Here is a 17748-nt window from a genome sequence, read left to right as displayed (position 1 = left end):
CAGGCTAATGCTGATTGGCTCAGTGCTGCACAGGGCCTCCACACCGCCTGACTGGCTCCTACAGTCACATGACCACATCCAAGATGGCATCGCCGGCCGACCTCCCGCAGCTAGCCTGGACCTGAACCTATGCCGCAGTGATTCCGGCCAGCCTACCCGCACACAATGCCCACCAACAGCAGCCCGCCCCGCTTCTGAAGGGACCCCGCCACAAAGCCTGGACCGGCAAGTCCCAGACTTCCTGGAGTGTACCACCCCCCGGAATGTGACAGTTTACTTACAAGATGCGAGTTTGACAAAAGTATGCACAGATCACTGATATCCGTGCATGCCTCTGTCTGAAAAAGTTATAAAATAGTTAAAAGTTTTTAAATAAAATGACGTGTTCCCCCCGCAGTTGTCAAAATTGATAGCTGCAGGTGCCAGATTGGTCAGTGCTACTGACCATACATACATTGCCCCACATATCGGCACGCTGTCTTGTAGAAAGCAACACCAATATGGACAGGGGCACATATCACCTGTCACGCAGCACACATCGCCACATTAATGCATGGGAAAGAAGCGTATCAGCACACATCTCCCCATAACACAAGACAATCTACCCCACTGTGCTTTATATGACACAGACTATAGCTCGTTAAATGTTAATGATGCCCTCCTCATGGGTTGGACACACACGCTCTAAAATAAAGCCTATGGAAACCTTACTAGAAATCCTGTGTTTGCCGCTGAAACGGGTATGGGTCGTTGAGTCGAAACAACTTAGGTCGACAGTCATTAGGTCGACCACTGAAAGTTGACATTGACATTAGGTCAGCACTCACTAGGTCGACAGGTGAAAAGGTTGACATGAGTTTTTGGACTTTTTATGGTGTCGTCTACTTCGTAAAGTGATGGTGAACCCCAATTAGTGCACCGTGTCCCCTCGCATGGCTCGCTTCGCTCACCATGCTTCGGGCAAGGTGCCTCGCTGCGCTAATGCTGCTCTCGGCACAGGTTACCATTCCCAAATGTAGTCCACGTGGATCATAAAGTATGAAAAAGTCCAAAAATGTATTTTAAAAAAACAACCTCATGTCAACCTTTTAACCTGTCGACCTAGTACATGTCGACCTAATGCCCATGTTGACCTAATGCCCATGTCGAACTTTAGTGGTCGACCTAATGACTGTCAACCTAAATTGTGTCGACCTAACGACCGCATCCCGCTGAAACATACTATTCAGTTCATGTTTTTCATGTGGCTGACAGATTAGTCATTTACTATCAGATATAAAATGTATGAAAAACACATGCGCTAGCTCTACATCTGAACTACAGTAACTTCAAACTGGATTTTCAGATAGCATATTCATGTGTATAATATTAAATGGCTGATCTGACAAATCTGTATATACTTTAGTTTAGTCATAACACAAAATAGCACTTGCTTTAACTGATACTGGCATTGTCCAGGGAAATCAGAGACATTTGTGGTATCAGACTGATGTTATAACAATAATATTCAGACATCAAATTCACAACAGGTCTAAGGCTTTTGTTGATAAATATAGTTTTTAAACAGGGTACATTAAAGCCTGGTCCATGATCAGGTTGAATACCAGATTGCCAAGAGAAGAGGATCAAAAAAAGAAATATTACTTTAAGCTGGGTGCATACATACTAGAGCGATGTGTACCCAGCTGATATGTCAGCCCAATCATGAGCCAACATACTGTGTTGGAACCTGGGCACATATGGGCCCTCATTCCGAGTTGATAGCTCATTGCCGTTTTTTGCAGTGCAGCGATCAGGTTACTACTGCGCATGCGTTTGCACCGCAATGTGCACGCGCGTCGTACGGGTACAAACAGCATTGTTGCTGTGCAATACTTCTAGCGAAGAATCCATTCGCACAGCCGATCACAAGGAGATTGACAGTAAGAAGGCATTTGTGTGTGTCAACTGACTGTTTTCTGGGATTGTTTGGAAAAACACAGGCGTTTGCAGGGCGGGTGTCTGACGTCAATTCCGGGACCAGACAAGCTGAAATGATCGCAAGGGCTGAGTAAGTTCAGACCTACTCAGAAACTGCACAAAACTTTTTCGTCCCGCTCGGCTGCACATGTGATCGCACACTTGCAAAGCGAAAATACACTCCCGCGTGGGCGGCAACTATCTGATCACTGCTCTGCAAAAAATAGCTAGCGAGCGATCAACTCGGAATGAGGGCCATTGAGCGATGATAATGAAGGGTGGAACGATCATGTTCCATCCTTTATTAGCATACTGCAGACAGATTAGGTGGGAGATTGAATTAGCTGCAAGTAGCTCGAAAAATAGCTTGATGCAAATTAAAAACATGCAGCCGCAATTGTTTGCTATTCAAGTAGAAATTGATGTTAAGTTAACACATGTCTAAATGGGACCCGTTACAAATTTTACTTTGCAGCTTTGGAATAGGTGAAAAATGACAGCACACAGTACAGTACATCTGGGACACCCCTCCAATAAATAATATATTTAGAGGCTGTTAAATAGGCAAATTCGTCCAATACAGTATGTCATTTTCTCTAAAAAGCAACTTTTTATAAACTAGTACATATACACCATTTAACTACTTCCAATAATTTGCATATGGCCCCTAGCAGACTTCTACACTGTCCTGCTATCTTATTTGATACTTTTGGGGGGGTTAAGGATGATTCTTCATATCTAATTGAATTTTGCTGGTAGCAGGGGTGTGTCTCATGAAAATATCCCGCTAAATACACAAAGTTATTCGTGCACCAGTAAATTAAGTAAATTAAGCAAATTGGTCCTGCACATGAGCACAAAGCAGGTCACGCATATACTGTAAGGGATGTGCCCGCTAGTGTAATACATGGGATCTCAGAACCGCCATTGGTCTGGTGAAATATATAAGGGAGTAATAGGTGGCCCATTACCCAGTGTAGTAAAAACAACATCTGTAATCTGTTTGGAATCGGAGTCTTACTTGGTGTGCAAAAGTACACCAATTCGCTCCAATTACTCCCTGGTTTTACCTACAATTTTTTTTTCAGGCAAAAATCTATGATCTTAGAGCAACTGTAAGTGCAATATACATTTACTTTCTCGCTGGTATTGCCCAATGTTGAATAGACCACCAAAAGTCTAGCTTTAATTATGTCAAAAAGGTAATGCACTAATAAAGAAAAAGCTTATCTTGTATGTCCTTGAATTTCACTCTGTCAGTGTTTCATCGGGAAAGCACAGTTTGTTATGGAAATGTGTCCCGGTAACTCTAACACATTTTATCCGTATGTACTTTATCAGGAATATACAGTAGGCAAGAGGCTAATTTAATTAGAGGCAATATGCGGCTGAACATCCCTTAAGGTTCGGCTGCACACGTATTTGCCCATTATATCAGGCTCAACATTGTAAATTTCATATGTACTCTTAAGAGGTGAGAAAAAAATCAATTGGAACAGCACATAGGTAGGGGTTACTATTAACGGATTGGCCAAAAAGAGTAAAATCTTAGTGGCAGATTTATTTAAGCACGGGAGCTCCCTGATGTGGTTTTCGGAGGTTACCGTGCATTTACTACAAAAGACAAGTTCTGCTCATAACCGATGGTGGAGCGGCCAAAATCTATCTACCATAATAGGCATCTCAAAATTAATTGAATCTGCTTTTTAGAAATATACTGAATAATACATCCTCACTCAAAGGCTCCTCTAATTACCACAAATGAATACACTATTATTTTATTATTATTATTACATTTTATTTATAGGGCGCCACAAGTGTTTCGCAGCGCCGTACAAAGGACAGTACAGGGAGACAAAACTTAGCATAACAGTAAAAAAATAACAAAAATGGAGTGCAGGTAACAAAGAGCAACACAGTTCTCAAAACATAATACAGCTTAGATGTAAGTAGCGAAGGAGTAATCATTGTACTACTTGGGGCTGGCGGCCATAGAGAGAGATGAGCCTTTACCAGCTGGAGAGAAAGCAGGTAAAGATGGTCGCTGAGTGAAATGTGTCAAGAAGAGGGTTTAGACAAGAGGAAAGAGGGCCCTGCTCTGAAGAGCTAACAATCTAGTGGGGAGGGGCAGCAGACAGATGGCATGAGGTGCAAGCAAGCAGGTAGAAGCCTGATGGTGGTATGCGAGCAAAGCAGAGATGTCCAAGGCATGGGGCAGGGGGATGGAGGAGCAGCCTAAGGACTAGGTTATGCATTGGAGGGGTACGCTTTGATAAATAGGTGGGTTTTCAATGCCCGTTTGAAGCTTTGCAAGGTCTGGAGAGTCTAATGGAGCGGGGGAGCGCATTCCACTGAAGGGGTGCAGCACGGGCAAAATCCTGAACTCGTGCATGGGAAGCAGTGACCAAGGCAGAGGAGAGGCGACGGTCATCAGCCGACCGTAGTGGGCGGGAGGGAGTACACCAAAATAGTCCAATTTCAAAAAGCCTGGAAGTGATGCAATTAACTGGAAGTGACCAGCCCAAAGATGAGTAGCACTGTTTAGCAGGTACCATGGTATTACTGCATTTGGCCAAGCCTTCACTCGCAGCCAATGGCTGTTCTTCCATGCTGATACTTGTATGTAGAACTTTTATATGTGTCAGTGTAACCTATTAAAACAGTGTTTTGTTTTTCTAAGTTTTTCAAGAATTTCAAAATATCTCTGGACAAGATATAGCAGTAGCCATAGAAGAATGCTATGATGGATACTTTCAGCAGCTGCTCTTGGCCATAGGTAAGAGACACATTTTATGAGATGAATAAGTTGCAACTAGAGCCACTAAATATGACACAAATATGTACTGTAATAGTACCTATTTTCCTTTGTGTGGTGCCACATAGTGCCTTACAAACTTGCGGGGGAAAAATAAGGTTTAGCAAATTCTGTAAGAGAAATAAATGTTATTTAAACTGTAAATTTGAAGTTTGATGGTGATTTAATTTGATGCATGGGTAGAATACAGAGTTGCTGTGGCTAATGGAAACCAAGGAGAAAGCTTCAGAATAAAAGCTAAGCTATCTGTGTCCACATGTGTTTGGAGAGATGGGTGAATGGTGTTCACGTGTAAGCGCCTGAAACTGTGGGTAGATGCTAAGGGGTAAATTTACTAAGATGGGAGTTCTATTTAAGATGGGATGTTGCCAATAACAACCAATCAGATTCCAGGTATTATCTTCTAAAAGGTGCTAGATGAATGAGAAGTAGAATCTGATTGGTTGCTATGGGCAACATCCCATCTTAAATAGAACTCCCATCTTAGTAAATTTACCCCTAAGATTACTATCTCTGTGATAAAAGTTTCTGCTCATATTCAAGGTAGACAATAAGAAAGTTTGTTTCTATTGATAAATAGGGTAATTCAGAGTTGATCGCAGCAGCAAATTTGTTAGCAGTTGGACAAAACCATGGGGGTCATTCCGAGTTGATCGCTCGCCAGCTGTTTTTAGCAGCCATGCAAACGCATTGCCGCCGCCCACCGGGGAGTGTATTTTCGCTTTGCAGAAGTGCGAACGCCTGTGCAGCAGAGCGTCTGCAAAAACATTTTGTGCAAAACAAGACCAGCCCTGTACTTACTCTTCGTTGATTCTAATGTTGGAGGGTTAGTTTTTGACGTCACACACCCGCCCAGCATCCGCCCAGCCACGACTGCGTTATCCCCGGCATGCCTGCATTTTTCCAAACACTCCCTGAAAACGGTCAGTTGACACCCAGAAACGCCCCCTTCCTGTCAATCTTCTTGCGTTGTGGTGTGCGACTTAAAGCTTCGCTAGAACCTGTGCAACACTGTGAGCAGAAATGCCGATTTTTAGCCTGATCGATGCGAACAATGGCAGCTAGCGATCAACTTGGAATGACCCCCCATGTGCAGTGCAGGTGGGGGAGGAGGGGGGGCAGATATAACATGTGCAGAAAGAGTTAGATTTGGGTGGGGTGTGTTAAAACTGAAATCTAAATTGCAGTGTAAAAATAAAGAAGACAGTATTTACCCTGTAAAGAAACAAAATAACCCACCCAAATCTAACTCTCTCTGCAAATGTTATATCTGCCATACCTGCAGTGCACTGCAATGGTTTTGCCCAACTGCTAACAAACTTGCTGCTGCGATCAACTCTGAATTACCCCCAAAGTCATGCAGTCACAAACTGAGATCCTACTGTAGCTAGTATGGATAAAATTAATCACAGCATTATTGTTTCCAATGAAGTGTCCTGGAATGTGTTGTTGAAGAGGTTCACACAGAAATGGTGTTTTATTCCTACTGAACCACACACTTCAGTCATCCACCAAAAGGACAGAGGAAGACACAACGGGTCTCATTTACAGTTGAAATGTCCTTTTATGATATATAAACATGTGACTCTTGTCACATTTGTTGCACAGTTCAGCCATATTTTGAATTCTGGGGGGGAATTCAATTGTTTGCACTGGTGGCTGTCAGCATCGGGCTTCCGCTGGAGCAATTCAGTTGCTCAGTTCGGGTGAAAACAGCTGCTGGCACCAGCATGTCTGCTCTCAGCCCCATGCTGGCAATCAGAAATGTGTGAAAAGTGACCCGTTTGGGCACACAAATGGAGCTTTTCACATCTCGCAAAGCACTTTAGCCTGGTTTAGGCATTTTAAGTGTATGAACTTTTGAATTGCCCCCAGAGTATCCACTTGTGCTTTGCCTGCCTCTGTGCTCCAAACCCTGAATGGGCACCTGCCGGTACAGCAGCACCTGTGTGTGGTTCACAGCGGGATCAAAGCAGGGACGTGCAGTCAGGGGAGGTAGGGCCTCACCTGTCAATGTTTAATATAATACAAAGAAGATATTTACACATGTTCTGTGTCTTAAATATCTTCACTGTATTTTTCCAATCCTATTTGATGTGGAAAAAAAGAGCCAAATGTGAGTGGAAGGCAGCGAGAGCCCTGCCTCCCACTTTCAATGGTAAAGTGTTTAAGTCTGGAGATGGACAGGGGCGGGGCCAAGCTGCGGGCAGAAAAAGCACATCCAAAAACTCATGAGAAGCTGCACCAGCACATCTGCCTCATTGACAGGGACGTGCCTTCAGCCCACATGAAAGCACACACCTGTCAATCAGGCAGACGCGATTGGACAGCACTGATCTGTCAGTGCTGAGCACCAGTTAATTTCCTGCCCAGCATCACTGTGCCGAGCCGCAGGTACTGATACCCAACCCCCCCACCCGTGGGAGCTTGCAGCCGCTGGGTGCTGGTGCCTGATTCCCCCCCCCCACCCCCACCCTCCAATCACAATGGAGTTTGCTGCAGCGGGTTCTGATACCCAACCCCCCCTCCTGCAGGAGCTTGCAGCCGCCGGGTGCTGGTGACTGATCCCCACCCCCATGGAGTTTGCAGCCGCGAGCAGCAGGAATCACTGAGATTTCTTCCTCCTTCCCCGAAACTTACAGCTGCAGACTGGGAGTCAGTGACGAAGGGATCATTGGGGTAAGTGAATGCTGGAGGTGCTGCTGTGCTGTCAGTTAGTGCTGGAGGGGTTTGGGTCAACAAGTGCATAACCCCCCCTCCTCCCCTTTACACCCCCAAGTGTGCCTCTCCAGCCACAGGCATCACCGCACGTCACTGGATCCAAGTGTGACTGCTGCTCTTCTAACGGAAATCTGCGGTGCACCTGTTGCTGCAGAGTTAATTGGCTCCGTCCCTGGAGCTCTGTTAACACCTGCAATAGGGGACAGGACAACTCCTGCTGGTACCGCTCAGCCTGCGTTGCAGCAAACAATGGTGCACCAACCACTGCTGCTGGTTTATATAATGGGACCAGCCGGTGAATACTGCAGATGGCTAAATAACAGCATAGCTGGCGCCCTGCCAATTCACTGTGGGCTCTGGTCCCTGTAGACCTGTAATCCCTGTATAGACACATACACACCCCATATCTGTTTTACCATTTTGTTAAAGGGGGGCGGGCACCAAACTCCAACTTGCCTTCAGGCGACTGGGGTGAATTTACGCCCTATAGGCTAGAATTAAACTTGCATATTTCTTCAGTCCCTTGCAGATTCATTTTTATGTGTGCAAAAGTCAAATTTTTACTTTCAACTCAATTCAGGACCCATAAGCTCAGTGGTAGCCAAAAAAATTAAATATCAAACTTAAGAAGGAGTCACATGGAGCAAAATAATAAGTGACATCTATCTATTAGGCCAGAGGTTCCCAAACTGTGTGCCGTGGCTCCCTGGGGTGCCTCGGGACACTTGCAGGGGTGCCCTGGGTTGGTGGTCCAGGACCAATTCAAATTATTCATGATCAATGTAATAGGCAAAACCAGTGCTGGTGGCTGCCAGTCATAAAATATGTGGCCAAACAGAAGCAAATCTTGTCCCTCACCACACAACTGACCCTAAGGATGACATATAAACGCGATCTACTTAATGTAAGATTTCTTTCTAAATTTCACAATAAGAAATTTTTGGCCTAGGGGTGCCGTGAAAAAAATTCTGATATTCTAGGGCGCCGTGATTCAAAAAAGTTTGGAAACCACTGTATTAGGCTCAAAACTGGTATGTTAATAACATGATGGCAGATGCCTAAGAAAAAAAGCATCTCACAGGATCTACTGAGATGATAACAGAAGGCGGTGATGAGGTCACCTATTTCCAGCAACCAGCACCACTTAACCACCTGTAAAAGAATTACAGTAAAGTATTGCAGTTTGTAAGTATTGGGAGCAAAGACCAATGGCCAACCCTACAAGCTACCCTTGCTCATGAAATAATAAACAAAATAATTGATTTATTAATTAACAGTTTCTTATATAGCTCAGCATATTCCTTTGCACTTTACAATTCTAACAACAGTAATAGAACAAAACTGGGTAAAAACAGACAGACAGAGGTAGGAAGGCCCTGCTCGCTAGCTTACAATCTATAGGGAAATAGGCATTGATACACAAGGAGAGATGCTACCTATTGCATAATGGTCCACCAGATTGCAAAGGTTCTTAATGGGCTGTATGATATGGTCAATCAGCAATGTTGGCCAAGGGTCAGGAAGGTGTGAAGGTGAAGAAAGACAAAATATGTGCAGTTATGTGTGGACTGTACAGATTGGATGTAATTAGATAGGGAGGCATTGAAGCAGTAGCATATCTATAATGTGTGCAGTGTGTGTGGTGCACACGGGCCCCTGGGTCCAGAGGGGGCCCACACCGCACACACTGCACCCATTTCATCTATACTTACCTTTCTGGCATCCATCGGTGTCTCCGCGTGTGTGACCCCTCCTCCTCTGTAGCCGGCAGCGCAATTAGTGCTCTGAGCACCTGCGCAAGCGCTGTTGTCTCTGGCACTGTGCCAGAGTCTCTCTAGTGCTCAAAGCACCTACTGCACTGCCGGCTACGGAGGAGGAGGGGGTTCACACGTGGAGACTGCACTCTGTAGATACGCCCCTGCATTGAAGGTTATGTGGGTGGGTCCGGAATTTGATAAGCTTGTTTGAAGAGGTGAGTTTTCAGGGAACATTTGAAGGTTTGAGGTTAGAGGTGAGTCTTATTGTGCGTGGGAGGGCATTCCACAGAGTGGGCGCAGCCCAGATAAAGTCCTGTAATTTTGGAGTGGGAGCAAGTAATGCGTGTGGATGAGAGATGCAAATCCTGTGCAGAGCGGAGAGGTTGACTAGGGAGATATTTTGAGATGAGTGAAGAGATGTATGTTTGTGTAGTTTGGTTAATAGCCTTGTATGTAAGTAAAAGTATTTTATATTGAATACGATAGAATACCGGTAACCAATGGAGGGACCAGTGGTGCAAGTAGAAATATTTTCTTAGTGGTACTGAGTACCGAAAAATGGGCGTGACCATGTGTTGTGAGGGGGTGTGGTCCCGTGCTGCTAGTGGGAGTGGCTACATGACACTAGCGGCGTGGCCTCACGACAGCCCCTTTTTTGGGGGTGAATCTGGAGGCAAGGCTAAAAAAAAATAGTAATTCCTCCAGTGTAATAGAAATATGTAGTAATGCCTCCAGTATAATAGAAATATATAGTAATGCCCCCAATTTAATAACAATTATAGTAACGCCTCCATTATAACAGGAAAATACAGCCACCGTCGCACTCCCAGTAACCCTGACAAAGTGGGAGGAGCCGTCATGCTGCCAAGCACCATGGTATTGTTGCTTTGTGGCACATTATAATTGTAGTAATGGCAAAGTGTGTGGCAGGTGGTACTGCGTACCCGCTGCCAAATTCTTAAGGGTACTCCGTACCTGAGCGTACCCGCATACTTGCACCGCTGGGAGGGACTGACAAACAATGAATATTTATCAAGGAAAATCAGCCTTGCAGCTACATTCAAAATGGATTGTAGCGGTGAGAGCCTGTTTTTGGGAAGACGGGAGATAATGAGTGCATGGATTACAGTTTTTGCTGAGTCTTGTGTAAGATATGGTCATATTTTGAATATGTATCTCATGCTGGCCATACATCATCGATATCGTATGCGACTACACAATATTGATGCGTCGATTGACACATTGTGTGCACATCGTGCATGTTTTATGCATGATTACAATGTGATGCGTGGCCTCGCGGGTCGCACATTGCATCAAATGATCATGCGTGTAGCCCATATTATCTGTCATAACCGTATGCACGTCATACCATGGGCCTAATACAGACCTGATCGCTCCTCTGCAAATTTGCAGGTCTGCGATCAGATAGTCACGACCCACAGAGAGTGAAAACCCACCCTGTGCAAGTGTGAAAATGCATACATGCGCCGTGCAAAAACCTTGCAAGACAGCGAACATCTGAAAATCTGTTCGTAACTCACTCACCATCAAATGATTTTTCCAGTCTGTGCTGCCTGTGCGTAGCCCAAGACTTACTCCTACAGTGCAATAGAAACAGGCTGTTAGGGGCCGGAGCTGACGTCACACACCTTCCCAGAAAATGCTTGGGTACGCCTGCATTTTTCCTGACACTCCCAGAACACGGCCAGTTACCATCCACAAACATCCGCTTCTTATCAATCACCTTCTATATGCCTAGCTATTGAAATTTTCACACCATTCTGTCGATGTTTGGCGTTGCACCTGCGCATTGTGTTGCATATGCATGCGCAGTCGTTCGATAACCGCCCACTGTGCATATTTTCTGGGAGGGGTTTTATTATTATTTTTTTATTATCTTTTAATGACCCGCCATGTGTCCAGAGCCCCAAATCGCGTGTCCAGAGCTGCCGGGGGAATTGAAGGGTTATCATGCCTGGAATCGGATCGGCTGCTGGTCGTCCTGGTGTATGGCCAGCATTAGATGTATGTAACATGATTTTGAGACAGATTGAATGTGCGGAACAAAGGAAAGTTCAGAGTCAAGAATATAATGTCTTCAGTGATAAATAAAATTATTCTCCACCTCAAATACAAAATATTTACCATGGCTCTTTGGTCTAAGAATTCACACTGAGAAGAAAATGGTTGTGATACAGTATATAAGAATGATAAACTCAGGGCCGGCTCTAGGCATGTTCGAATAGAGCGGCCGCGCAGGGCGCCACCCTTAATGGGCGCCGCGCGCTGGCGCCGCCATATTCGATGCTGGAGCCGGCCCTGTGTGTGCAGCATTTGCCCGTCGCGCTGTGTGTGCGCTATGCGCGCTGCGCGGCGCCGGTGTCTAACGTCAGACGCCGGCGCCGCGCATAGCGCACACAAGTGGCCGCCCGCCAGCCCGCACCCGGACCCGGACCACCCAGGCTCAGGCTCACTCGCCCGGCCGCCCGCCTGCCAGAACTCCCACACTCGGACAGGCGGACAGCAGTACTCCTCCCCAGCGCCGCAGGTATTTTGGGGGGGGATCCACACTGTGGGGGCATTTATCTGGCACTGTGGGGGCATTTATCTGGCACTGTGGGGGCATTTCTGGCACACGGGGCATTTTTGGCTATGTGGGGGGCATTTCTGGCACTGTGGGGGCATTTCTGGCACTGTGGGGGCATTTATCTGGCACTGTGGGGGCATTTATCTGGCACTGTGGGGGCATTTCTGGCACACGGGGCATTTTTGGCTATGTGGGGGGCATTTCTGGCACTGTGGGGGCATTTCTGGCACCGTGGGGGCATTTATCTGGCACTGTGGGGGCATTTATCTGGCACTGTGGGGGCATTTCTGGCACTGGGGGCATTTCTGGCTCTGTGGGGGCATTTCTGGCACTGTGGGGGCATTTCTGGCTCTGTGGGGGCATTTATCTGGCTCTGTGGGGGCATTTCTGGTACTGGGGGCATTTCTGGCTCTGTGGGGGCATTTCTGGCACTGTGGGGGCATTTCTGGCACTGTTGGGGCATTTCTGGCACTGGGGGCATTTCTGGCTCTGTGGGGGCATTTCTGGCACTGTGGGGGCATTTCTGGCTCTGTGGGGGCATTTCTGGCTCTGTGGGGGCATATCTGGCACTGTGGGGGCATTTATGTATCTGGCCCTGTGGGGGCATATCTGGCACTGTGGGGGCATATCTGGCACTGTGGGGGCATTTCTGGCTCAGTGGGGGGCATTTCTGGCTCAGTGGGGGGCATTTCTGGCTCAGTGGGGGGCATTTCTGGCACTGTGGGGGCATTTCTGGCACTGTGGGGGCATTTCTGGCACTGTGGGGGCATTGCATATCTGGCTCCGTGGGGGCATATCTGGCACTGTGGGGGCATATCTGGCACTGTGGGGGCATATCTTGCACTGTGGGGGCATATCTTGCACTGTGGGGCATTGCATATCTGGCTCCGTGGGGGCATATCTGGCTCTGTGGGGGCATATCTGGCACTGTGGGGGCATATCTGGCACTGTGGGGGCATTGCATATCTGGCTCCGTGGGGGCATATCTGGCTCTGTGGGGGCATATCTGGCTCTGTGGGGGCATATCTGGCACTGTGGGGGCATATCTTGCACTGTGGGGGCATTGCATATCTGGCTCTGTGGGGGCATATCTGGCTCTGTGGGGGCATATCTGGCACTGTGGGGGCATTTATCTGGCTCTGTGGGGGCATTTATCTGGCTCTGTGGGGGCATTTATCTGGCTCTGTGGGGGCATTTATCTGGCTTTGTGGGGGCATTTATCTGGCACTGTGGGGGCATTTATGTATCAGGCACCGTGGGGGCATTTAGGTATCAGGCACCGTGGGGGCATTTATGTATCTGGCACCGTGGGGGCATTTATGTATCTGGCACCGTGGGGGCATTTATGTATCTGGCACCGTGGGGGCATTTATGTATCTGGCACCGTGGGGGCATTTATGTATCTGGCACTGTGGGGGCATTTCTTGCACTGTGGGGGCATATCTTGCACTGTGAGGGCATTAATGTATCTGGCACTGTGGGGGCATTTCTTGCACTGTGGGGGCATTTCTTGCACTGTGGGGGCATATCTTGCACTGTGAGGGCATTAATGTATCTGGCACTGTGGGGGCATATCTGCGCTGTTGGGGCATTTATCCATCTGGAACTGTGTGGCCATTAATGTAGCTGGCACTGCTGGGGGGCATGTCACGTGTAGCTGGCAATGCTGGGGGGCATGTCATGCGTAGCTGGCACTGCTGGGGGGCATATCATGTAGTGTTCCCGCTAGGCGTCTGTGGCTGGGCAGTGTGTCTCAGTGCTCTACCTGGCGCAATGTGTCTAACGTGCTCTTATAGGAGGTTCTACCTGGTGCAATGTGTATTAGCTGCACTACTGTGTGGTGTAATGTGAATTGCCACTACAATGTGGCTACGCACCTTCCCCACGAAGTAACTCCCCTAAATTTTTGCTGCGCGCCTTCGGCGCGCACTGTCCATGCTTTAGCGTGTGGAAATGGAAACAACAAGCATTACAGTATGTACATCATTTTGCCCACCTAACTTAAAAATGTGCCCTCCCTGTGATCAGCACCCTGCCCTAAAAAGTGAACACTATCACGTGTAGCTGGCACTGCTGGAGGGCATGTCATGTGTAGCTGGCACTGCTGGGGGACGAGACCACGCCCACTTTTTCAGGAGGCCATGCCCACTTTTTCAGGAGCGCGCGCGCCTTAGGCGCGCGCATGGGGGGGGGGGCGGCACTTAGACATTTTCTCGCTCAGGGTGCTAGTAGGCCTGGAGCCGGCCCTGGATAAACTAGAGCGACAAATAGGAATCACACTTTAATAAAAATCAAAGGGCAAGATGGCTTATTTAGATTGAAATAAAGGTATAAAATAGTTTGATATTTCTGTGTTGTAGAGCATTTTACTACTACAAATATTTATAGTCAAATACTTCCAGTGTTGGACTGGGGCATGCAGGGCCCACCGGGGGGAATGCAGTGGTAGGGGCCCATGTTTAGGGGTGTGGCCAGTCTGCAGAGGGGGTGTGGCCTGCCACCTCATTGGTTTGACTAACCATTAGAGAGTGCAATGTCTGGGCCCCTTCATAAATATATACAGTAAATTCATCTGCTGCATGCATGATAATGTACCAGATTAATAACAGTAATGCACTCCCCTCATGTCGCAGACCACTCTTGTAGTCATAGAACATCATGGCTCTTTACTGGCCTCTGTTGAGCTCCATAACATGTTTGTGAAGTAAGTGAACATGCCCACCGGGGAAATGCAGTGGTAGGGGCCCATGTTAGGGGTGTGGGCAGTCTGCAGAGGGGGTGTGGCCTGCCAGCTCATTGGCTTGACTAACCATTAGAGAGTGCAACCTTTGGACCCCTTCATAAATATATACAATAAATTCAGCTGCTGCATGCATGATAATGTACCAGATTAAAAACAAATTGATAACAGCAATGCACTGTAGAAAATACACCATAGTCCAGTATAAGGTAACATATGTATAATGTATAATTCAAGTGCACAGTCTGGAACCTGGTCCTTAGAGCAGGAGGTGGGCCCCCAGGCAGTGGGGCCCACCGGTGGTTTCCCCTGTACCCCTGTGGGCCAGTCCAAGCCTGAATATTTCTCAACTAAAGGCAGTATTGCTCACATGTCATCTCTCCCATATGTTTTTGTATTTAGTAGAACATGCACATCATAGCTACATACTGTAACTACAGCACATTCAGACTAATAATGTGCAACCAGGAGGAATGCATAACTCTGAAAGTCATTGTACATAAATTCTTCTGTTCTAAAATTGCTTCATCTCCCTTTGTGGTGCTTATTGTCTGTACCGTTGCCATGGAGAAAGATTTGTAGTTTCATTTTGCAAGACATGCATTTCATTTAATTCTTTACAAAGTTGATAACTAAGATATTCAAGTACAGTGTACTACTTTCCATGAAAGATGTAAATGGACTAACACCATGGTATTATTCTGCTTTAGTATAATACCTATCATGAGACATCCATAGCTATTTAAATCATCCACATTTGTTATACTAACTCTGACATTATGATTGTATGAAACATAACCTTAGCTGAAACCTCAGACATTTACAGAAGCAACCTAGTAGAGTAATCCTAAAAATGACTACTAGCCATGACCCTGATACTTGACATTATTCACATTAAATAAGGCCAATTGCTTGACTTCTGTACCATCTTACTGGCCAATTTACATCTTATTTAAAGAAAAAAAATTAAAACTCACTAATGGTGTAGCCCATGTATTTTCCACATGTTGCTTAAATAAGCCATATTAACCAAAATATAATCACAATAATAAAATAATGATGCAGAAACAGTGCTGGCATTTTCAAAAAAATGTCAAAAAATTTGAAGACTTCAGAGTAGGATTGTCGGAAGTGATAACCTCTTCAGGTGGCATGCGTTCCTGGAGCCCAACTTAATTTTTTTGGAAGGAGTTCCAGAGTGCCTTACTGTCCCTCTCTGTACACGTGTAAACTCTGTTCACACATGCACACTTACAGTGAAAAAATCTTGAAAGACTTGGTGTCACGCTCCAGAACTTCATCATGTGACTTACCTTTGCTACCTGTCCTGCATGCTGTTAGCAGTGGTGTAGCGGCCACAGGGAGATGTGGGTCCTGGCAGTTGCCTCTTGACCAGGACGCTGCATCTTTACCGGCTGCTAGGGCTGCTGGTCCCCGCCCGGCGTCTAGCAACAGGTTAACGCTGGGCACACTGGTCTCTGATCCCTGTCCGGCACCTAGCAACAGGCTGACGCTGGGCGCAATACACACTGGGGGCCGCCGTGTACATAGCAACAGGGACGCTGGAGGCAGACGGTATTCCCGTTGCTTAGTAATTAAGTTATTTACGTGCAGCAGAGCGGCTGCATTGAATATTTCTAAATTAACCAGCAGGTTTACTGATTGGTGCAAGCACCATTTATATTCACTTCCTTGTCACTCTCAAACTGTAGTTATAGTTCCTGCTTCATTGGAGAAATTACTGGTCCTTTGAACTCCTGTTCTAAGAAACTCTGCCTGTTCCTGTCTGACACTGCCTCAGGTGCTGTCTGGATTTGCCACACAATCTATTGTTATTGCCTGTTCCTTATCTTTGAATATTTCTTGCCTACCATCAGCCATTTCTTTAACTTACACACTGCTACTGCAATAGTTGTAACACCTCATTACCCTCCGTCACACTCATTCATCTCCACTGTAAATTCTCTGTACATTCTCACTGCTCTTTGCCTAGTTCCCTGCTTTAATATTAGATTAGTTTCATACACCTATTTAGTCTCCACTTCCGACTGATAGCTCTGGTCTCAGGTTTAAGCTAGTACTGTTGCCAGTGGCGTAAGTCCTGGTGGGCATCCCAGTACCGGTAGACGTATAAAGTCTTAAGGGAAAAGCAGCTTATGTAGGCAAGAAGACCTGCTGTGTGTTACTCTACGGGTCTTACACCCAGTCGTCCAGGGCTATCGTCAGAATATTGACTGTGTGTCAAGTTCCTCTTCATCCGCCGTGTCAAGATTCTCTTCTTTCCATCAGTACTCCGCAAGATTCTGTTCAGGTCCATCTCTCCATTTATAACACAGGTCAAATTTTCTTCTGAATGCTTTTTTCCCTCAGCTAACTCTGGCAGTCAATCTATGACCTGCAGTTCCTATATAATCTCTTCCAGTTCTTCAACTCACTGCCAGAGCAATAAGCCACTTTGCTGTAATCCTGCTCCAGTTTAGCAGTAAGTCTGCAACTTGTGTAATCACAGTGTCTTAGTTTTGCTGGATTTCCTCCTAAAAGTATAATTGCTACTGGACTTTCCAAGCTGCAGTTATTTTGTGAGTTTCCAGTGGATCTATTCAGGTAAAAGCCTCAGAGTTCCCAGCTACAGTTTTTGCCTGTATCTCAAGCTCAGTAAAGCCCCCAGCTGCACTTCACTGATTACAAGACTCCTCAGTGCACTCAAGGTCTCTGCCTGCTGGAATCTGCTTCTGAAATCTACAGCCTTGTTTATAAGCCTGCATCTTAGTTTTGCTGTGACTTTCCCTTGTTTGTGTTTCTATCTGCAAGTTTTCACTTAACCTATTCCAGTGTATCTTGTCTGCTGATTTCAAGCATTGCAGGGTTCAGCCAGTATATGTTAACAACCAACTGCATTCTACCTTTGTAATAGTGCACCATTCGCTTCCTGCAGATCTCCCGAATCTCAGTGTGCAGTTAACCACTCATAATCCTGCATACAGGTTATCTATCTGCTCCATGTTCAAGTTGCAGCCAACTTACTCTGCAATACTACTGTTCCCAGCCAGTAAACTCTAGTTACAGCTCCAGTCTTGTTACTCTGCAGCAGCCGGGTATCCTGTGTAACTAGTTTTAGCCCAGTATACTATTTGACCAGTTCCAGTCCAGAATCCTCCTGTGTAGCTGG

At 46.3% G+C, this 17748-nt stretch overlaps 1 protein-coding gene across 1 annotated transcript in view; it reads left to right on the top strand.

Annotated features, from left to right (window-relative positions):
- Positions 1 to 17748, top strand: part of ANXA10 (annexin A10) — a 154594-nt gene that overhangs the window by 85442 nt on the left and 51404 nt on the right. Inside the window, exon 9 of the mRNA XM_063946508.1 lies at positions 4640 to 4735. Coding sequence (XP_063802578.1) covers positions 4640 to 4735 — 96 coding nt within the window. The remainder of the gene's footprint in view (positions 1 to 4639; positions 4736 to 17748) is intronic.

Source organism: Pseudophryne corroboree, chromosome 1 (assembly GCF_028390025.1).
Source record: "Pseudophryne corroboree isolate aPseCor3 chromosome 1, aPseCor3.hap2, whole genome shotgun sequence".
NCBI classification, from domain to species: Eukaryota; Metazoa; Chordata; class Amphibia; order Anura; family Myobatrachidae; genus Pseudophryne; species Pseudophryne corroboree.
This window is presented reverse-complemented; position numbering and strand designations above follow the sequence as displayed.